This window comes from Pimephales promelas, chromosome 22, assembly GCF_988280905.1.
Source record: "Pimephales promelas chromosome 22, fPimPro1.hap1.1, whole genome shotgun sequence".
NCBI classification, from domain to species: domain Eukaryota; kingdom Metazoa; phylum Chordata; class Actinopteri; order Cypriniformes; family Leuciscidae; genus Pimephales; species Pimephales promelas.
In genome coordinates, this window is record NC_142790.1 from 131,029 (window position 1) to 155,495 (window position 24,467).

Sequence of the window (24,467 nt, forward strand, 5' to 3'; positions counted from 1 at the left end):
AAAAGCCACGCCTCCTCCAAAGCACATGAACACACACACACACACACACCAGAAGCGAGACGAGCAGAGACAGCGTTATTGTCCTGTGTCGTTCGCCGGTGAGAGACTTTACAGTACAGTGAGTGACAGCACTACAGTAACGGACGTAAGAACTGCCGTTCTCGCTCTTTCTGCACAGTGAACGTGAACGAGCGGATGACGTCTGATGTCTGCGTGAACAAGTGCGCAACGACTTCAATAACTACGGCTGCATTACACAACGGTGTCGCTTCCTCGACATATGCAACCCCTGGTACCCCTTCCAAAACAAGAAAAGAAAAGTCGACCAGGTCTATCATGTCTTCTTCTTGTCCTGGGGGAAGACAGTGTCATCTTCCATTCAGTAAACAGTCAAATATCTGCATTGTTTGGGTCCATCAAATACTGCCTTACAAGCATCCTTTCAATATCCACATTAAAGCTAAAAAACAGAAGGTTGAGTATATTTATGCTCAGAAATGCATCTAACCCTATAAAATAAAATGTGCTAAATAGATGTTGTCTAGCTAAGACAAAGTAATTTAGAAATATTTCAAAACCACTACAGAGATGAATTCCTACTTTGAATGTTTTCTGACTCTCCTGAGAGAAATCTAGTGATGGTCTGAGTTTCCTTACATTAATGTCCAACATACTCATCACTGTAATTTACCAATTCAAGCAGGTGCACTGACTTTTGGGAGTTGAAAATCAGCCAATCAGATTGGAGCTTTTGGCCTTTTTGAGTGTGATATCCATCAGATGGTCAATAAAGGGTCATGGTCATTTCCATGTGTCTGAGTGAAAGCTCTTGCTGTGTGCTAAACCCGACTGAAGGTGAGTGATGGTGAGGCAGGTTGTCAGCTCGGCACAGTCAGCCATGTGCATCATACGCTGACAGTAGCTCTGAACCATCTACAGACGGCCCTTTACAAATGCAAATGTGAAAATATCTTCAGACAGCTTTGCTGAGGATAAGACAAGCTTCAGCGCTCACAGACCAATCAGCTTCCCATCAAAGTCACAACCGATTCATACACTTCTGATTATAGATCTTCTGGAGCGCGGGAAGACCAATCACACCATCACAGAGAAAACACTATAGAAGAGAGTCAGGTGTAGACAAATGCTAAATCTGTGATGTAAAAAAGAGCCATTAATATAGGCATTGCTTAAATTAAATTAAATAATTAAATTAAAACAGCCAGAAGTGATCGAATCCTTAAAGTATACTTTGACATCAGTAGAAAGTGTCAAACAGTCTGAACTACAAATACATCATGATCTGCACATTTAAACATCAAATAGAACTGGAACATGGATTTATACTGAACTAAATGATTTTTGATAAAAGCAAACATTGAAACCTCAATTGTAAACGAGCTATTTTTATTTAATGAATAAACCACCAATTAAAACAGCAGACGTGGAAGCGGTTCTAGGAGCCGCTGCCGAGAACACATTCGCCCATCGATTTCAGCGTAGTCCTATCTATCAAAGGGTTGTGATTGGACGATAGGATTGAAACCATTTGAATGATTAAAGCATGAGAAGTAGTATTTCATACTCAATTCTAAAACCAAGATGCAAACCTCCGTTCCCTGCAATAATCCTGCAAATCTATCCCTAACCCGTTACCTGCAATAATCCTGAGCAATAGAAGGATTCAAGAAGCTAGAGCCAGCTTTGAGTCTCGGGATGCTGGATCTTACTGAAGCTGGGCTTCGACTGAAGACGCCAAGCTCGCTGAAAGAGGAACAAGTTCAGACAGAATGATCTGTCCATCAGAGAAGAGCAAAGGCAGTGACATCTGGCCGATGGTGTAGCCATACAACAGTAAAGTCCACAGTATTTAATCCAGACATTGAACTTTTATGTTTAAGTTTGAGACCTTAATATCTACCCAGAGAGTTTGGGAACACTGTGATCAGTGTTGCTTATGTCCCTCCATCGGGTGAAGCGGCAAACATCATTAGAGACCGTGTTCAAGCCCAACTTCAACATACACTAGGACTGCCGGGTTTCCACAAATTCACATTTACAAATAAGCCAGATAGAGTAATGTTGTGTGTATCTGAAATAAGCCAGATAGAGTAATGGTGTGTGTGTCTGAAATAAGCAGTGGTGGAGGAAGTACTGAATCTCAGTACTTAAGTAAAAGTACAAATACCCAGATAAATATTTACTTTAGTAAAAGTAGAAGTAACACAATGACAACCATACTTAAGTAAAAAGTAAAAAGTACTTTATTTTAAATGTACTTTAAGTATTAAAAGTAAAAGTACTTGCATCACAATTTATTATCTTAATGTCTATTTTCTAATGATTAATAAAACATTTAATTCTAACTCATTCAACCTAATATACTCCTATAATGATGTTCAATAATGATGGAAAAAAATGTCACCATTTCTGAAACAAGCTTGCAATTAGGCAATATACACATCATGCTTATCCTTACTATGTTAATAACTATGTTTGGCAGTAAACGAGATTCATTTATGGTGTAATTATGAACCTCTTGGCTTGCCATAATCCTAACCAAACCAAACATATATTACACACGGTGTGTTTCCTATGCACGTAAAAACAAATTTTCGCGTATGAGTTGCACGATAAACCAACGCGAGAACGGGCTCGATAAACACACTGCGTGCGAGACGCATTTAGTGTGACCGGGTTGATATACTGTATCTATGGCAACCAAACGTCACTGGTGAGACAAACGTGCAACGAACGGACGGTCAGATTACGTTTTGGCAGGGGAAAAACTGATCAGAAAATGTAACGAAAATGTAACAGAAGCTGTAGAAATGTAGTGGAGTAGAAAGTAGAATAATTGCTGCAAAATGTAACGAAGTAAAAGTAAAAAGTAGGCTCTATTTATTGTACTTAAGTAAAGTAAAGATACGTGAAAAATGTACTTAAGTAAAGTAACGAAGTATTTGTACTTCGTTACATTCCACCACTGGAAATAAGCCAGATAGAGTAATGGTGTGTGTATCTGAAATAAGCCAGATAGAGTAATGGTGTGTGTATCTGAAATAAGCCAGATAGAGTAATGGTGTGTGTATCTGAAATAAGCCAGATAGAGTAATGGTGTGTGTGTCTGGTGTGCTGTCTGAGGAGAGGTCCGAGCCCAATCCCACAGTTTTCCCGATTGCTGGCTGTGAGGACTCAGGGTGAAGGAGGGATGCTGAAACTGTTGAGGACTCGAGTCGAACGTGTCTATAGGCTTCCTCTCATGCTGAGAGCATAGGTGTGCTAATTGATGTGGTAATAAATAAAAAGCATTTCTTTGCAATTAACTCAGAAAAATATTTTTGTCCTTGCTGCTTTCACAGAATTTTGAAACTTTGATAAGATTACAGCATTCTTCCATTGACATTCCTGATATCATCATTTAACCAAAGAACTGACTTGGATGTTTGCTTGGATGTGTTTATTCCTCGGAGGAGCAAAATCATTAAAGATCTTTACGGAAGTGGAGTTAAAAGCCTTAACATGCTGCTCTACATTTTGATGAGATAAAGACAAAGATAAAGATCTATAGAGATAAAGATAAAGCCACAAGTGCTTCCTCGTATGCATAATATGCAAGTCTCTGTGTGAAATCGAGCTAAATATACGAGTCCACCAATGAACAAACCCAGATTCAAGACAGGTTCAGTGTATTCCCACACATAAGAGCCTTTCCCAAATTAGTCAAACCCAAAAGCGTTAATAAGTATTTTATCAATTCCTCCAACAAAATCCATACATGCATGAATACATTCTTTGTTGCATTTGGGATATGCCAGATCCAGTTAATCGAATCGCACATCAGATCTCCGTGCCTCTCAGACATTAACTCAAGCTTTAGCTCAGTTCCTCGAACAATGTGTGCATGCTCTGAAGTTGTCTGAGGGTTGTCATTACATACGTTTATCCAGGAAATATCTATCTGCTGCTTCATCTAATCTCAGTCTTTGGCATGATGCCATTGCTAACAGGCTTGCCTAAGGGACGTCAGCGTGGAAAAATCATATAAATGCAAATGACACATTCGCCTGTGGAAATATCCACTCTCTCACCTTCCTTCTTTTTCGTGTTCAGTTTTTGTCTCTTGTTCTGTTTCAGTCTGAAGTGGTTGAGTTGTCAACTTTCAGCTCTATCATTTCACAAGAAAACAGGAGAAAAGGTCACAGACATGCCCTTACGAGCATTTGTGTTCTGCTTCAGAATACTTTGAAGTAAAAGTGCATTCATGCTCTCCATTTGTGATTCAACATCAACAAACAATGCATGTATTACACTATGATGAAATGTGCCAAGTATGGTTGGTACTGCTGGCAATGGCAAACGTCCATGATGCAAAGCTGTTTCAATAGAGGTAGCGAAGATGAGAAGAACAGCCTAAATAAACACCCCGAATAGTAAAACACACCACTTTCTGTGTGTCTCCCTGATCCTGCGGACGCGACTGATGCCCTGTTGAGTGAATCTGGTGTGTTTGATGATGGACACACATGTGCACTGGGAACAAGGACAAGTTTAAGAAGCACTGACGAAGCCTCATCCTTTAAAAAACCCAATTTATTTATATTTGAAAACAAAAGCCACCAACATTTGATTGCTATCTCTTTAAAATCTGCAAGAAATGATTTTTCCCCCAACCGTTTGACATCATGGTAACATGTGGTGAACACCCAGATAGCAAACTGACATTGAATCAACATGGAAACATGACATCGAAACAACGTTGATCTGACATTGTTTTGCTCATCGAATTAACGTTGAACCAACGTCAGACGCGTCATTCTTTCAAAAGTAACGGAAAATCAACTTGAAATCAACACGTTGTTTCAACGTTATGAAAGCAAACCAATTTTCGATTTTCATTTAGCTTTGAAGAATGCCGCGTCTGACGTTGGTTCAACGTTAATTCGATGAGCAAAATCAACGTTGTTTCAATGTCATGAGAGACGTCGTTTCCACGTTGATTCAATGTCAGTTTGCTGTCTGGGCAGCTGTCAATCATTTTACTCAAAAGTTTCAGTTTACTAAACGGCAAAAGGTTCCAGAAATAAAATGGCAAAAAGAATGTAATATTGTAAGATTTACGCCGTTCTCTGTGTGTTGTGAAGTCTACTCTGTAATACCCTACTGAAATTAATACCAATTATGCAGCAAATATTGCATTAGTGTAGCTCAGAGAGAATAAAAAAATACCACTACAAGTTTGTATAGCACTTGACTGAACTTATTCATGAGTCTAAACACTAAACTTCTGTAAAAACAATCCTTCCATGTGAGGAACAAGTGAAGAGGTCTTACCTTGCCCACATACAGCGGCTCCGTCCCAGTGTATTCCTCAAGCACAAAGAACTGATTCCAAACCCAGTTGCGTTTCTGTCTCTGCATGGCGTCCCGTGTGTGTGTGGGCTGTTTGTGGGGTTGGTCAGGGGTCGTGTCAGGGGTCGTGTCAGCAGACCAGCTCATGTTCTGAACAGCGAGGAGCCAGACGGTACAACACACGAGACGGCCACAAACACTCATCTTGGTCAATGTGAAGAATCAGGAGTGAAGGATCAGCACACGGGAGTGAAGGATCAGCACACGGGAGTGAAGGATCAGCACACGGGAGTGAAGGATCAGCACACGGGAGTGAAGGATCAGCACACGGGATGGATCAGAGACTGAACGAAAATACAAAATTCTGAAATATCACCAATGCAGATCATGAAGAGACAAACCCTTGCAGTTTGTGGATTTTCCAAAGTTGTTGGTGCAAAAACCTAAAAATCCCTGAAGTGATTACAGTGATATAATTTCTGATGGTTGAGGAGGAGTTTCTGGTGCCTGTCAGAGAAAGAGAGATAAAACAAGGGTGAGGATATGCCTTCAACTATTGTAGACTTTCTGAAGAAGAGTTGTTGCAGCAAATCCCCCCTGCCATGTTTGGGTGGTTAGCAGGGTGTTGCTGAAAGCAGAGGGTATGACTTGCTATGTTTTTTAGGGTGTTCCCCCCACACAAAATTGTAAAAAAAAAAAAATATGTATGTAAAAATGTATTCTATTTTTTGTTTTCTATTCACACCTGTGACCAGCTGTGAATATTGTATGAAAACACATCAATAGAATTGACCTTGAGGTAATAAAGCCTCGGTCGATTACGTCATTGGCGCGCAACCGCAGCGCAAGGCTATTAATAGACTTTTAGACACAAGTGCATCGTCAAGATCTTTTTTCTTCAGATCACTCTGTGCATGTGTGCGTCAAAACTCTCTCTCTCACTCTATATATGACTACAGATCTTTGTTAGGAGTTAGTTTTTAACTGGCAGTGCGCAGAAACTTCTCATTTTTCAATCTTTTTCTCTGAAAGTTTTTTACAGTAATAGAGTTTAAAAAGTCCAAAAAGAAGAGAAATGAGTCAACAGCACGGTAAGCGTTGTGTTCCTCTACGATCCTGTCCTAGGTCTGAGCTGGACACACAGGATTACTGCTTTGTTTGTTTGGTGGAGGAGCACACGGTTCTGGCGAGTGCGAGTATTGTGAACTGTTCACAGTGAAAATGCTGTGTGTTCGTCTGAACTATTTCCAGACCTCACCCACATTATCATCGTGGGGCTCCCGCATGGATCTGTGTGATGAGCAAGAGACGGGTCCTTCCCTACCTCTTGCTGTATCACCAGATCCTGTATCACTATATTCCTCGAGGGTCTGGTTGAGACTCCCTTTGAACCTCTAGAGGTTATGATTGCTCTTATTTAATTAAAAACTGGGTCTGTCAGAGGGTCTTTTATTTTGAAACTGTAGTGATATAATTTCCGTTCTGTGTGCGTCATTTCCTTATTACCGACTCTGCATTCTGTGGGATGGTGGCCCTCGTGTGCGTAGTGTGGGTGGGGGTAGGTTTCTTTCAGTGGTGGGATGCAGGTGTTGCCATCGGACTTGTTTGGATGTTGTTTGCTGTGGTCTTTTTTCCTGTTGGGTCTCTTGCATGCATGCTTTGTGTGTATTTCGGTAGTTGATGGGTGTTGTGGGACTGTTGTGGGACATGTCGGGCTGGAGATTGTTTCCTTTGCGCTGTTTCAGCTTTGGCTGTGTTCTTGAGTGCTATATTTCAGTTGTTGTGTCCTTTGGTCCGACAGTTGAATCGTGTTTGGCCGATGTGTCGTCTTTGGACGCGCTTGGAGTCTGGTTCCCGCTCCGGGCCCCTCGCGTGCTGGGAGCGTGGGGTGCAGTTGCGCTCGCTTCCACTGGAGGGAAGTGGGGAGCGCCGAATCCATTTGGAATGTATGTTTGGCCATTGATCCGCTTGTATACTAGTTATTTATGGCTCTTTCCGATTTATATTTGACTAAACTGATTTGTTTTAGAATTCTAATTCAATGTTTATTATTATATTGGATATTACTGTATACATTTGTACATATTCATACTTTGTACATCGTGACTAATATTATTTTATTTTCTTGTTTCTTTTATAGACCACACACACAGAAATGCATATATTACTGTTTGTACAACGATGTCTATACTCAAACTTCAATAATTAAAAAGTTTGCTGGAATAATTTCTCCGTGCCCTTCTCCTTGACCGGAGCTCTGTCAAAAGAAACTGTCAGACCAGTATTATCCCTTCAGAGCATTGCACTCTATCACATGGTCCTTCGAGCCGGATCTGACAGCCTTCTGGAGACAATATGGAGCCAGGACAACCATCTGCAGATCCAGCAGTGCGTTCTCGACCCCAGCGGGAGATACAGTTACCAGCATCCCTTGCAAACTTTGAAGTTGGGTACAGACCGAGAGTTACAGTACCTCCTGCCTCCAAAGCTGGGGAATTCCGAGAAGCAATCCCAGCTCACAACATCCCGATCCTTCATCCACCTTCACGGCCGTTGGTAAGAGCTGAGTCATGTCGATCCTCAGTATCTTCTCATCGTAGCAGAACGAGATCTCAAGTCAGTGAGGCCTTATCAACTAAGAGGTCCGTTGCAGAAGGGCTATCCGCACTACAGAGTGCCATGTTGGAGGAACAGGTCAAGCGGATGGAATTAGCAGAAGCACAGCGGCAGATTATGGAGCAGACTCTAGTGGACGAGCAGTGTACTCTTTTGGACAAAGAAGCCAGAGATGCTCTAGAGGAGAAGGAGGAACTTATCAGAGAACAAGACCGGCATAGACGTCGACTGGAGGAGAAAGCGCAGATGGCATACAAGAATAAAGAGGCTATCACAAGGCATCAGATGCTTCGACAGCGACTGAAAGGGAAAGAGATGGAATTGGCGCAAGCAGCTCTAATCACGTCTTTCCTGAAGGAAGAAGGAAGTGAAAGTCCTCGTTCTTCCAGGCCCCTTAGTGAATGTGAGTACAACCCAAGGTCCTCATCAGAAGCTCAGCCTCTTATACTCGACTCATCAAGTGTACATGGACTGCTCCATTCTACTCCTATTCATGTTCTCACACCAGTCTCCAATGCAGTCATTAGTTTATCTGACTCGACCAGTCCTCTATCAGTCCAGCCTGCTCCACAAGTGAGTGCTTATACTACTACTAGTATACTCGCTCAACCTCAGCCTACGTATATTACGATGCTCCCCCCTCCTCCTCCTGAAATCATCAACCCAGCGTCACAGTCGGCTCCTAGACCAGCTGTGAGTGCCGTTACTTCACGTGCTCCGCCACTGTCAGTAGAACAGAGTATGGGCCGATTTCGCCAGCCACAGATGGTCTATAACCAAGCCCAGATCCGACATGTGCCTCCACCTGTTAATCCTTTACAACCAGTGCTATCAGTTGCCAACACGCAGTCCTATCCTTACCCTAATGTTCCATCTTTGGCACGACCGGGCACAGCGCCTTTAGATTACAGGGCAGCACCAGGCACAGACCTCATGGAGCTTCTAGTTGCTACATCTTATGGCCTTCCTAGACCTACTCTACCTCACTTCACCTCAGGTAAAGAGTCAGACTTTGCCCTGCTCAAGATGGCTTTGGATAATCTGCTCAATACACATGCTCACCTTACAGAGCAGTTCAAATATCAAGTCCTCCTCGACCATTTGAAACTGCCAAGCGCTCATAAGCTAGCCCAAGCCTACATGCACGATCCAAAGCCATACACCTCAGCTCTCCAGGCTCTCCAAGATAAATATGGGCAACCGCGTCAGCTTGTGCAGAGTGAGCTTGGTACTATCTTAAACTCACCTCCCGTACGATCTGGAGATCCAGAGGCGTTTGATAACTTTGCTCTATCAGTACAAGGTCTTGTTGGCATGCTCCGCTCCCTTGAGGGTGAAAATGGCTATGAACTACGATGCGGCTCCCATGTCGACAGGCTGCTCAGCAAATTGCCTACTAACTATCGAGATGGGTTTGTGGAGTACAGCATAAACCGCGGCATCCTGAGGACTGGCACTGATCAGACCTATACACTTGAAGACTTCTCTGTTTGGCTTCAGTTAAAGTCACAAGCCAAGCGCATTTCATCTCGAGCAGCTCTGATGTTCCAAGACCAGCCTAAGCCAGTTAAGGGCCAAAGGAAATCCCAGGGTCCTTCATCCAATGTGTTTTACAACACTGAGAGCCGAGCAAAGGTAACCCTTCCAGATCCTGTTCGTAGCCCAAAGTCACCTAAAAGTAAACCCAGTATGAAGCCTTACTGCCCGTACTGCGATGCCCGTGAGCATTACCTCAGTTTATGCCCCAAATTCAAAACGCTCACTCCATCAGAGATTTCTACCTGGATTAAGGACAGAGGCTGTTGGAGGTGTGGCAGAAACCACAAACCTGAGGCATGTACTCTGAAAAAGCCTTGCCAAGTGTGCAAACAGCAACACCTGACCGTGCTCCACGAAGTATGTTCCCAAGAGGCTAAGAAAGTGTTAATGGTCAGTGCTGCTCCCAACACTATATACGTTGACCGTCCTAGTCGTCCGAATAAAGTCATGTTGAAGCTAGTCCAGGTGCGCCTGTACAATGCCGAGCACTCTCTGGAAGGGTTTGCTATCCTGGACGACGGATCAGAGAGAACCCTCATCCTTCCCTCAGCAGTCCAGCATCTCCACTTACACAAAGAACCTGAGAGTTTGCATTTGCGTACTGTCCGCCATGAGGTGATCCATCTACAAGGAGCTGCTGTCTCGTTTGACATCTCCCCGGCTCATTCTCCCAAAGAAAGGTACAACATCTTTCATGCCTTCACAGCCGGTGAGCTGAGCCTGTCTGAGCATAGCTATCCTGTCAAGTTGCTCATGCGCAGATACTCCCACCTGCAAGGTCTTCCTCTGCCGAACGTTGACAAGGTCCAACCTCTCCTGCTGATAGGCTCTGACTTCCCACATCTGCTGCTTCCCAAACAACCGATCCGAGCAGGTCCTCCTGGGAGCCCTGTGGCTGTGCGTACTGCTCTTGGTTGGACATTGCAAGGCCCCGCTAACTTCAACTTCATTGGTGAGCATTCACACTGTTACTTCACCATGTCTCCTAATTCAGAGCTGCAGCGGCACGTTGAACGACTGTGGGAAGTTGACGTAAACCCGTATGCCAACGCCAAGACTGTGATTCGCTCCAAAGAAGATCAGCAGGCCCTAGAACTGCTAGAACGGGGCACTGTCAAGGTAGATGTGGATGGAGTACCAAGGTATGCCACTCCACTGCTGAGGCGCAAAGCTAGACCTAAACTCTGGGCTCCAAAGCATACATTGCTCCCACAGCTACGGAGCATAGAACGTCGTCTAGCCAAAGACACTGCTTTAGCTAATACCTACTGTCAAGAAATCCAGAAGCTTGAACAGTTGGGTTATGCCAAACCTCTACCTCCTGACACAGTAGACAGCTCCACAGAGTCCTGGTATCTGCCACACCACGTTGTTCACCATAATGGTAAGGCGAGGATTGTCTACAACTGTTCCTACCAGCACAACGGCCAGAGTCTCAATAGTCAACTGTTGCCCGGTCCGACCTTAGGTCCTACTCTCCTCGGTGTACTTCTCCGGTTCCGAGAACACAGTGTGGCGATCAGTGGTGACATCAAATCGATGTTTCATCAAGTTCGACTGTTACCAGAAGATAAGCCCCTTCTCCGTTTTCTCTGGAGAGGTATGAAGAGGGAGGAGGAACCAACAGTATATGAGTGGCAGGTTTTGCCATTCGGGACGACATGCAGCCCCTGCTGTGCCATATACGCCCTTCAGCGGCATGTGAAGGATAACAGCAGCGGTTATGAGGACATCTTGCACCTTGTGGAGACTGCCTTCTACGTCGACAACTGTTTGACCAGTGTCACTAATGCTGATGAAGCCAAGAACATTGTTGACCGGATGCGTAAACTGCTCTCAGCTGGAGGCTTTGACATCAGGCAGTGGGCCAGTAACATTCCCACAGTTGTTGAGCATCTTCCCTTGGAAGCGAGAGCGGCAAGCACTGAGTTGTGGCTGTCTCAACCTCGACAGGATCCTGAAGAGCCAGCTTTAGGCCTTCGATGGAACTGCCTTACCGATTGTCTTGGGTACCGCCACAGACCAGTAGAGTATTCACAGTCAACTCTGAGAAATGTCTATAAGGTGCTGGCAACACAATATGATCCCATAGGATACTTGATTCCATTCACTACCCGAGCGAAGATCCTGATTCAAGACCTGTGGAGAGTGGGAGTTGGTTGGGATGAACCTATTAGACCAGAGGCTCTGCTGGATATCTGGAGACAATGGGAAAGTGAACTAGTCCATCTTCCACAAGTGGAGATTCCCAGATGCTATGTCCCATCAGTAGCAAGCATTGGTTCACTCAGACTTGAGGCACACATCTTCTGCGATGCCTCTGAAAGAGCCTACGGGGCAGTCGCTTACCTCCGCACCCAAGACAATCAAGGTGAAGTGCATGTTGCCTTTGTGATGGCTCGGTCACGAGTTAGCCCTCGTAAACAACTGTCTATACCACGTCTTGAGCTGTGTGCTGCTTTAGCAGGAGCCCAGATGGCTAAAGTCATTGTGACAGAACTGTCAATCCCTTCACAACAAGTCAATCTCTGGACTGACTCGATGACAGTTTTGACGTGGCTCAATTCCGACTCGTGTCGCTACAAGGTCTTTGTCGGCACTAGGGTCGCGGAAATTCAAGAACACACTGAAAGCTCGACCTGGCGGTACATTAACACAACTGACAATCCAGCAGACGACCTTACTCGTGGTAAACCCTTGCTCGAGCTTAGCCAGCCGAACCGGTGGAGCCAAGGTCCACCATTTCTCCGACAACATCCAGACTCCTGGCCAGTGCTTCAGTTAATAGAAGCCCAAGAAGCTGACGAAGAAGAACTTCGGAAGACATTGTTCTGTGGAGTCACCACCTGCTCTCCAAACACGACCCTTATGTCTGATATAGACAATTGGGACAGTCTTATCAAGGCTACCCGTGAGAGCCTTCACGGGGCGGCTGATGGCCAGAATAGTCCTACCATGACAGCAGCTGATGTCCAAACAGTAGAACTACATGTCATCAGACAATCTCAGAGTGAGTCCTTCCCTGAAGAGGTGAAAGCTCTGGCTGCTGGTAAGCCCATCTCGAGACAGAGTCGCCTGCTCACGCTTGCTCCCGAGTATGATGAATCTGTTGGCCTAGTGAGAGTGGGAGGTAGACTACGCAGGGCAGAAGATCTTGACCCAGATGCGATACATCCTATCATCCTTGATCCCAAATCTCATGTTACACAGCTGCTCATTAAGAAATATGACTGTGAACTGCTACATCCTGGTCCCGAGCGGGTCTTTGCCGAGATGAGGAGAAGATATTGGATCCTCAGAGGAAGAGAGTCTATTAAGCGTCATCAACACGGCTGTGTTGAATGTCAGAGATGGCGCGCTACTCCAGTGGTACCTCAGATGGCAGACCTACCCCCTGCCAGGCTTCGCTTATACAAGCCACCTTTCTGGTCTACTGGGGTCGATTGTTTCGGTCCCTACAACGTCAAGATTGGCCGGCGGACTGAGAAGCGGTGGGGTCTGATTTTCAAGTGCATGACGACGAGTTGTGTACATCTTGACCTACTGGAGAACATAGACACTGATGCTTTCTTAATGGCTCTCCGCCGATTCATCGCCCGTCGAGGCAAGCCATTTGAGATCCTGTCAGACAGAGGAACCAATTTCAGAGGTGGAGCCGCGGAGCTACAAGCTAGCTTCACCGCTTTAGAAGGTCCTCTCCAAGAGCAGCTGGCCAAGCAGCAGATCGAGTTCCGTTTCAATCCCCCTGGGTCTCCACACTTTGGAGGAACGTGGGAACGAGAGATCAAGTCGATTAAGTCAGCTCTCCAAGTCATCCTTCAGGACCACACCGTTGCCGAACCTGTGCTGCAAACTGTACTAATTGAAGTGGAGGGAATGCTCAACGCTAAACCGCTTGGGTATATCTCATCCGATGCTGCAGACCCGGATCCTGTTACACCAAATCTGCTATTGATGGGACGCCGTGATGCATCACTCCCACAGGCTGTCTATGCATCTAGCGACCTTCTCGGCAGAAGAAGATGGCGCCACAGCCAGATCCTGGCAGACCATTTCTGGTCCAACTTCATCCGTCGCCATCTCCCGGATCTTCAGAAGCGGTCGAAGTGGCACAAGGACACAGATAATCTGACTGCTGGCCAGGTGGTAATGGTGGTAGATTCGCAGCTACCCAGAGCCCAGTGGCCCATCGGGAGAGTGGTGAATACCCGTTCCGGCCTGGATGGACGAGTCAGGGCGGCTGAAGTCAAGATCAAGGGACAGACTTACCTACGGCCAGTTGTGCGCCTTGTGCGATTGCCAGCCTGGGAGGATGAAGACGACTCCAACTAAGTAGACTTTCTTTGGGGATTCAAATTTATTGCTAAATTTGGGGGCGGCTATGTCAGAGGGTCTTTTATTTTGAAACTGTAGTGATATAATTTCCGTTCTGTGTGCGTCATTTCCTTATTACCGACTCTGCATTCTGTGGGATGGTGGCCCTCGTGTGCGTAGTGTGGGTGGGGGTAGGTTTCTTTCAGTGGTGGGATGCAGGTGTTGCCATCGGACTTGTTTGGATGTTGTTTGCTGTGGTCTTTTTTCCTGTTGGGTCTCTTGCATGCATGCTTTGTGTGTATTTCGGTAGTTGATGGGTGTTGTGGGACTGTTGTGGGACATGTCGGGCTGGAGATTGTTTCCTTTGCGCTGTTTCAGCTTTGGCTGTGTTCTTGAGTGCTATATTTCAGTTGTTGTGTCCTTTGGTCCGACAGTTGAATCGTGTTTGGCCGATGTGTCGTCTTTGGACGCGCTTGGAGTCTGGTTCCCGCTCCGGGCCCCTCGCGTGCTGGGAGCGTGGGGTGCAGTTGCGCTCGCTTCCACTGGAGGGAAGTGGGGAGCGCCGAATCCATTTGGAATGTATGTTTGGCCATTGATCCGCTTGTATACTAGTTATTTATGGCTCTTTCCGATTTATATTTGACTAAACTGATTTGTTTTAGAATTCTAATTCAATGTTTATTATTATATTGGATATTACTGTATACATTTGTACATATTCATACTTTGTACATCGTGACTAATATTATTTTATTTTCTTGTTTCTTTTATAGACCACACACACAGAAATGCATATATTACTGTTTGTACAACGATGTCTATACTCAAACTTCAATAATTAAAAAGTTTGCTGGAATAATTTCTCCGTGCCCTTCTCCTTGACCGGAGCTCTGTCAAAAGAAACTGTCAGACCAGTATTATCCCTTCAGAGCATTGCACTCTATCACAGGGTCAATGACCCAACCAAATGGCCAGAGGTGTCGTTTCCAGACTATTGTTATCTGGATGAATCTCCAGGTAAGACATCGCGGAAGCAACCGGCAACACAAGCCCATAACTCTATCAACTTGCGTATAAGTTAATATAAGTGCATAAAACCTTGTCTCTTATCAATTGTATATGCTTCACTCCAAACTTTTAATCCTTTTGTAAAACGGTGATCAGTAGTAGAAGCTACTAGCTTACGAAGTTGCAGAGGGACTTTGCTGACAGTTATCCGAATTCTCATAGACTACAGTCTGTATTGAGCTGATAACCTTCAGCTGATAACGCTAATGTGAACGAGACATCCCTTATGAAAGACATCTATAGGAATCTTGTAGTATTTTAGGACAAAATATTATAGTAACGATAATCCTATGATTCCTATAGGAATACTATAGTATTTTGGGACAAAGCCTAGAAGTACAAAGGTATTACAGAACATCACAGAAGTATTATACACTACTATAGAAAACGTATAGCCATAGGATTACTATAGTTCTTTTTCGTAAGGGATGTAACGTCAGACAAATCTGGCCCACTGCCTAATACAAGTTAAACATATACTAGTACTACATCACACAGGGATCTCTACTCACACAGTAATCTAATACGTTATGATTAAATTGACCATTTTGTCCTCCTATCCGGTTCTGTATGTTTATTAGAAACGATGTAGATGTAACTTCAATTTATATTTTGTTAGTTTAGTGGTGGTACAGAAAACGACACAGCAACTCTTCGGCATGATTGTCACATGTATTTCAATGAGCGCCAAGGCAATCTTTTCCCCCACGGGCTAAATTCACATCACGTGACGGGGCGTTCCCGGGGGCGTTCCCAGACCAACTGTATCTATGGTAAACTACACAAAAGAAATTTTTTTTTTTTCTCCTTTTTTTTTCTTGTTTTGTTCTGTTTTTAAGTTTTGAAGTCAAAACCAGGTTAGCAGTCCAGATCAGCAAACATACCATGCAGGGATAAGGCAAACGGGAAAACCAGATACAGACAGGGAGTCCAGGAACTGTGAAACTGATGACACTAAGAAACAAGAAACTAGGAACTAGGAAAACGCTCAGCATGCAGTATGACACTTACAAAACTCAGCAATGGACAAAAGACCACTCAGGCTTAAGACAGGTGCACTCACCAAGATAATCAAACACAGGTGCACAAAATCAAAGGTAATGAGACCAGATGGAGAATGAGAGAAAAGATGCAAATAATAAGCAGGGAAAGAGTGTCCTCCTGAGGCTCTTTAGGGGACTACAGCTGCCGATCGTCACAAATGTTTATGTATAAGTATGGCTTTTGCAATTGGGAGGCCTGTTTCAAAGAACATTGTTTGCAATTCGACTGCAAATACTTTTATTATCTGTTATATTTAACTCATTTTTCACACTTAATAGTCTATTAATATCCTATCATCTACTATCCATGCAGCGACCGAAAAAAAATCAACATTCAATCTCCATATAGCAGCTTGGACAGTTTATTGGCAGGCCTTGAAGAGCAAAGAAGTTGAAATTAGAGAACAGGGATTAGATAAAACGTTATTTTAGAAATTAGTAATGCATTATGAATGGGTTAGGTACATCAAGAGGAAATATTTTTCACTCCGAATTTGACATTTATAACTTGGCTTTCCAAAGTGCTGCAAAAGCTCTGACAAGCGTAACTACAGTATATCCTTATTATGCTCAGATGATTTATGAGTTCATCTAATTCTATCACATGTCCCCCAATTTTATTTTCCAATACAATGTTTGTCTTTTCTTGAATTTTCTCTGTTTTGGATGATTATGTTCAATCGCTTCTGTTTCATCCAATTGCTTCTGTTTACCTCCAATATTTCACAGTATTATAAAGGGAGAATCAGCACCTGTGCCTTTGGACAGATCTTTATTGTTACATTAAATTCAGGATTTTACAACACCATTGTTACCTGTATCCTTTTACCTCAACAACAAATAATTTAAAACATATACTAAAAAGTAAAAAATAAATCTGCATCATCAAAAACACACAAAACCTCATTTATACCCCAAATTCTTAAAAACCTTTCAACATCATTAATCAGCTTATAATATGAAAATTCTATTTTTATCCTTCCTTTTACCATACACTTCAACATCATTTCTACATTTGTTGAACCAACTTTCAACTCTTTGTTTTTTCTTGTTTTCCATATTGCAAGCTTTGAGGTAATTTAATAAACACAGTTTACCTCTATCGAGCACTTTGTATTTAAGTCCCCCAATAAAAACTTTATGGGAAAACTCCTCACCAATCCCCTGAAACCAAGAATCAAGCAACTCAAGAAGACCTCCAAGCCTCAAACATTGTAAGAACAAATGCTCTATCGTTTCTTCAGCACTACAGAAACTACAACTGACTTTTTCTTTGCTCCAACTGCGTTAAATCGTTTAGTAAATCTTTTGCACTACCAGGATCACATTCTTCTGCACTGTACAACACAGAATAAAAGTCCATCGCCAACTTTCTCATTTCAGATGGATTTGTTGTTATATATCGATTTTGGCAACGAAGATAATGCATCTGTTTATATTGAACTGTCTTTTTTTCCAAGTTAAAAAAATATGAAGTTGGAGCATCCATGTCTTTGATTGAACAAATCCTCGATCTTATAAGTGCCCCTTTCACTTGTTCTTGTAACACAGTTCCAAGTTCTTTCTTTTTCTTGCTTAAAAGCATACCATTGTCCTGTGCTCTTTCATTATTCGTCAAGTCCTCTTCCAAACATTCAATTTCCTTTCGCAAGCTCTGTATAGTTTTTTTTCACATTTGTAATATTACAAGCAGAAACATTTTGACAAAATTCTTTAATTTGCACCTTGCCTACATCCCACCATTGACTAAGGTTTTCAAAATCACTTTTCCTTTCTTTCCATTTCTCCCAAAACATTTTAAAACTATCACAAAAGGACACATCTTTAAGCATTTTCTCATTAAAATGCCAATAATACCTAGGTCTTGAACATTGTTTTATATTAAAATCAAATAAGATCAAATGATGATCAGAAAAACCATTTGGCAATATGAATGCACTCATTACCCTGTTTTCCACCAACTTACTCAAATAAAACCTGTCCAGTCTAGCCCCACTAACCGTATTTTCTGCAACTTTAATCCATGTATACCGTCTCACACCAATATTTCTTCTTCTCCACACATCCATTAAATCATATTTTCCCATTATATTAGACAGAAATTTACTAGAGTGACTATGTGGCTCTTCACCATTCCTATCAATTACAGAATTAATAGTACAGTACAGTGAGTCTCTTGCAAAAAAACAATATTAACCTGATTTATATTTAAGAATTCAGAAATCACTGCTAATTTTGTCCTATCTCTTCCTCCGTTTATATTTAAAGAGCCCACCCTTAAGTTGTCCATAAAAGAGTTAGAATATAAAGTGGACAGAGACAGAAAAAGAGAAAAATAACACATCATAAGAGTCACCCAGTGCACTTTAGCCACTATTTTTTAAAAAGAGACGGCCCTTTATTTTTCCTCAATTTCGTAACAAGTTTCTTTAATCTAAACCTCTTTTGTTTACTCAATACATCATAACTCGCTGTGCGCTGCAGTACTTTCACAGAAAAAACAAATTTTTCCACATCTGGGAAAAAATCTTTCACCTCTACTTTACCAAATGTTGTGTCCAAAAAAACATTGATCTCATCCAATGAGTACATCTCTTCTATGTAAGGGTTAATGCCCGACGAGGTGTCCATTGTCAGGTTTTAATGGACGACGGCGAGGTCCATTAAAACCTGACAATGGACACCTCGGAGGGCATTAACCCGCTTATACCATGGTCACTTGCCAAATAAAACATTAGTTTATATTTTAATTAGGCTAAATCTAGTTTTTACAAATAATAACTTGCCTTGCCTGCCTGACTGTTTATTTAGCAACCGGATATATAGTCCGCTTAGCTCGTATCCCTTCAGTTTCACAAATGCATTTTTTTTTTCATGAAACACAAAGGTAGGCATAGTTTTTTTTTTATTACACATAAAACAATTAATCAAACAACAATAAAAAAACAATTAGCTCTGATCTCCAGCGATTTGCGCTTAACGTTATAGAGGGCAATAAATTAATCAGATCAAAGAGAGGATTTTAGGCTTGAAACGCTGTAACGTCAGCCTTCTCCTGCCTTGGTTGTCTGGACAGCTGCGTAAAACTCCTGCAGGGTCTCATTCAGGGGTGCGTTTCCCGAAAGCATCGTTATCCAACTATGGTCGCAAGTTAGCTACGTCGTTACCAATAGAGTTCAATGGAGCAGAGCAGCAGCGGTGTAATTTTCTCCGTTTTATTTACATTTTTTCTTTCTTCAGCAGCATACCAGTCGTCAAAGTTGCCATAGTCTCCATAAATGTTAAAAGAAATAGCACGAAGTCGCTCATTGTTGTATTAGGCTATAATATCTAACGTTAGATGATAGAGCATGTGACTGCCTGTTGCTATGGTTACTCACAGCCGTTGTAGGCAGCGCATTTATTTATTCATTTCGAATGGTAAACAGGCAGTTTCACCAGAACTACTTTACTAGGTGTCCTCTATCACTTTTTAACGGACACTCTGCAGCCAATCAGAATCGAGTATTCACCCAGACCATAGTATAAATTTTGAGAACCAATCTCAGAAATATCCGAAAGGGTATCCTCATCCCTTAATTCCTCCTCCCCAACCAACTGAGTACTCAACATCTCATTCACCTCCATTGTAGCCACTTCTTTCATCTGAACATCCTCAATTTCCTTACATTCTGATCCAAGGCTTTCCTCAAGTGCAACAGTATTGTCAAAAGTCCCTTTCCCATGATCTACCTAAGCACATGATGCAACAACACCGCCATCACTTTCTTTAATTTCATTTTGAATAATTTGCTCTGCGTTGGATTCGTTTCTTACCTCTGAATCAACAGTGTGAATCACAACAGGGATTACAGTAGGAATCGTTTGCTCTCGATTAGAATTAGATTCACTGTCCTCTGAATCTTCGGCCGGAGTGACGACATTATTAACACCACTACTACCAGCCTTATGAGGACATTTCGACATTTTATGTCCCACATCTCCACATTCGAAGCACTTTAAACTGCCTGTGCTAGCATAGACCATGTCTTCCCTTCATGTGAAACTGTAAAAGACACCTCTCCAATTCAGGTTGTTTCAGAAACATTGCCACCGGTCTCCTGAACGACATAACATGTTTTAACGCAGTGTTTTTGCATCCGAGTGGAATAGTTTTTACCGTACTAGCGAACTTCCCGTACAATAAAAGTGCACGCTCAATTTCATCATCAGGAATGAAAGGAGGCACGTTTGAAATGATTACCTTTCGGGTCGGGTTCACCAGCGGAGAAATAGATACAAAAAGTCCACTTACCGAAATTACACTGCTTACTAGACGGTTAACCAAAATCTCCTCCTTCAAGAAAACCACCACAGCTCTATTCATTCTTGATGCCGAAGAAATGTTCTCATATCCAACTTGTTCTCCAATTGATACTAAAACTTCCTCCACCGCCACACTCGATTCAACCTCACAGCTGACGCCATGACGGAGCGAACTTGGTGGCGCTTCTCCGCCCTCAGGCCGAGATCCCATCTCAACCCCGTCAACAATCCTCGCGGCGACAAGCGCCAAATAAATAAATTAAGCTCTTTTCCTTCTAGGGTCTCACTTTTAAATAATCCCCATAAGTTAAAAGAAAGAGAAAACAAAAATAGCAGAAAAGTTGATGTTTCATTCACCCTCTACTCGTGAACACTCTCACACGCACCCAAACACTCAGAGAGAGAGAGAGAGAGAGAGAGAGAGAGAGAGAGAGATTAGTAAAAGACCATTTACTAATTTTCCATTTATTTCTACATTCTATATTCTATATTAGTAGATGAGAAAAAAAATATTTGTCCATCAATAACAGAGCACAAAGCCTCATTCTTGCACCATTTCTCTTCAAATGTAATAACATCATTCATGGAAGTATAAAAAGGAAAATCAATAAGTATTCTGGATTTGACAGTGGCTAAAAACATAATATTAATATCTTGATCAGCACCCCCTTCTATCTTGTTTTTTCTGCTCATATAAATTGCCAACTTCGCTTGACCTATAAGAAAATTTAAACACTGACAAATAAACCTATTTCTTCTAACATACCTAAAACCAATAATAAATACGTCTATAGAAAAAGATTCATTAAAACTATAAAATAAATTATGTAATAAACTAAAACAACCTTTGTAGTCTAACACAATCCATATAAGCATGAAAAACAGTCTCTCTACTAGAACAAAAAGGGCATTCTGCAGAAACATCAGGATTTAAAACTGAAATAAAAGCATTAACTGCTATCGCACCATGTAAAAGTCTCCATTGTATGTCCCCAACTCTTTTACCTAATGGTGGCTTATACAATGATCTCCACTCTGGTTTATTATCATCATCAAGTTGTAGAACATTACGCCATGGTGTATCAACCCTCTCATTAAGCGCTTTTTTATTAAAAGCAAGAACACAACCTTTATAAAAAGATTTACCAGTACTTGAAAAAAAATTAAAACATAGAGATTTTCCAGAGCTTAAAAAAATTCCTGAAACATCATCTAACATAGGAAAAATAAAAAACTCAGATAATACATCCTCTTCATTAGGAACAATTTTGAGAAAAGAGAGAGAGAGAGAGAGAGAGAGACGGCGGGGGGTCCACTCAGTGAACAGAGCTACACTAGATGTAATGGGACAGATATCCAGCAGAGGACCTACACACACCAGACTGATCTCAGGAAGTAGTGTGTGTATGACACGGCAATTCATATTTCCATTTTTGGCGTGCTATCAACGCGCTTTTCAGCGTGTTTATGAACGCGGTTGACTTAACGTTATTACTGTATATAAATATATGACTTACCTCAACCCCGTCCCTAAACCTACCCGTCACTGGGGTTAATGGCATTTATGAGTCTTCCCCTACCATCCTAGGAAAAAAAATATCGCTCCGCAGATGTAAATGTACATTTTGCTTCATTTCGCTCGGACATTTGACGGCGTGTACAGACACGCGGAATCACTCGGACGTTAATGGCGTAGACATACACGCGGTGACGCGGATACAGGCGGATAGCTCAAAATGCGTCGATATAACACGCCACTTGACTCGAAAGAGGCGTGTATGTTTATGCAAAAGTCATGATGTCATGCACACACACATCTGCAAACTCCAAAAACTACAAAGGAAAACACCCAATAATGCAAATAAGGCAAAATTAGGCAGATTTCCATTAATTAATATGCAAAACAGATGCCTCAAATTCTGGATGCATCTAGATTAAAGAACCACAGAATCGCTCAATTTTAAAGCATACAAACCCAAGAACTGAACGCCAAAAAGAGTCCCTCAGGTCTGAGACTTCCTAACCCGACTAACTCTAACACTAACCACCTGCACACACACACACACACACACACACACACACACATCAGAATAAACCAGATTATCAAACAGTCTAAAAATACACATCTGGAACACTGGGATCAGGAAACTAAAACACACCGTAATTACAATTCTACCGAACTCTGAAATCAAATATTGAGAATATCTCCAGAGTGTGAGAGACGGATCCTGAGTCCCGATCAAAGACAGAGATCGAGAGATCGAGACAGAGACGCTCGTCATAATACAGTCCAGAGACACCTCTAAATATACCGATTCATTCAGTTAATGAAGACCTTTACAGCCATGACTGAGACAGAGCAGATAAAGATGATATTAGGGACAGACAGAGATGTGTAATGTGTGTGTGTGTGTCTGACCTCAGTGTGTTTCCCTATACTGCCCACCACTGCAGTGACCAAGTGTGTGTGTGTGTGTGTGTGTGTACAGTCATGCCAATTAAGCCATTTGAATTTAAGAGAGAGATAGAGCATAACTCAGTCTGAGACACAATAAATGCATTTGAAAGGACTATAAAGAACAGAGAAGATAAAGAGTTATGAGTTTCTCCAAGAGCATTCGTCATACTTCAGTTTTTGGCATCATTCTTTCTGTTTTTCTTTATGCTGATATTATATTCTTTATGTTGTTAGTGAAGCTAAAATATCAAGATGTTCCTGAAGATCCACAGTCGTCTCCTTCAGTCAGCACGTCCAAAACCTCACAGGGGTCTGTCTGTCATTTTACTAACCCATTTATTCTGTTGATCTTTTTATGGATAATAATAATTGTATTTTTTTATTTAAATCTTCATCATTCTTTTGTACGTTTTATTAATTAAAGAATCCTGAAAAATTAAATACATAACGATTTCCACACAAATCTGAAGCAGTAAAAACTGTCGGTATTCATTACTGGATTGGTTTTCCCTGTTGAATATTGCAAATTTATTCAATATTAAACACATATACAAAAAAATCATTAGAATTATTCACATTAGGCTATGTTTCAAATAAGATCTTAATGAATAAAACTAAAATCCTACAACTAATGCAGTTCCTTTCAGGGGCATCATACTTTTATTGGCAGAAAAGGTTTTAAGCAAACAATATAATATGTATTATAATATATATGAAATAAATATCTTCATTTTGCTCATGTGATGAGTCGGTCCAGCGGACAAAAGACCTGCATATACTTTTATAAAAAATAAAATAAAATAAAAAAAACTAGGAAATTATTGCATCTACAATTTGAGTCTCAAGCTTTTTTTTATTTATTACTATTATTAATATTGTTATTATTTGGAAGTTGTTTTCAAAGTCATTGTAGCGCAAAATGTATGCCCAAATCTGAATAGGCTTTTACTATCTAAAAAAGGTTAAAAAGGCAATATTTTTTTATATATAATAACTTCTGACCGTCTCTTAAAGTAAGATATAACAAAATGTTTGCATTTAAATAGTTACAATTTGCATGTTTTAATATTCATATTGTATGTTCATGAACTAGCCTACAGATTGTTTGTAAATGACTTAATAATTTAAGACATTTTACAACAATATATAATTTTATTTTAATATTAAAAGTAATCTTAATATAGCCTACTGTGAAACCAATACATCCTCATTATTAAACCTCTCACATAAACTATAGCATCAAACCTCAGAGAAACAGTGAAATAAAGCAACCATAAATAAAGCATAATCTCATCTGGACACCTCTGAGTCTGATCGCTACTGTCTACTGATCGTGTGATAAGAAGACAGTTTAAAGCCATATAATCTCTGTATGTTGTTTAAATGTCCGTCAGCCTGACTCACAGACACAAGTGAACACTGACCTGATGAGAGAGAAACTGAAGTTCCTGCCTCGATATGATCGTGTGGAAGCGACGAGCTCGAGGAAAGAAAGCCGACAGAGTCCGAGAGACACAGAGAGTCCGAGTCAGTCCTGTCGAGCGTTGACGCTGCGCGACGCGTGGAAGAGCGCGATGAGACGCGTCTCTCCGGAGAGATCAGGAGTAGCAGCGGTGTGTGTGTGTGTGTGTGTGTGTGTGTGTGAACATTATTGTAAGTGCTGTGTAATAAAAAATGCTGAAGTAGTTAATGCTGCTGTCAACTGTTTGATTACCAACTTTCTTTAAAATATCTTCTTTTGTGTTCAACAAAAAATAAACTCATACATGTTT

The 24,467-nt window shown here is 41.7% G+C and overlaps 1 protein-coding gene across 1 annotated transcript in view; it reads right to left on the reverse strand.

Moving 5' to 3' along the window:
- LOC120475728 (cadherin-7) overlaps positions 1-20,572 on the reverse strand; it is a 54,770-nt gene extending 34,198 nt beyond the window's left edge. Inside the window, exons 1-2 of the mRNA XM_089125574.1 lie at positions 20,227-20,572; positions 5,335-5,859 (exon numbers count right to left, since the gene is read on the reverse strand). Of these exons, the coding sequence (XP_088981700.1) occupies positions 5,335-5,556 (222 nt within the window). The 5' untranslated portion in view covers positions 5,557-5,859; positions 20,227-20,572. The remainder of the gene's footprint in view (positions 1-5,334; positions 5,860-20,226) is intronic.
- Positions 20,573-24,467: the final 3,895 nt, after the last annotated feature.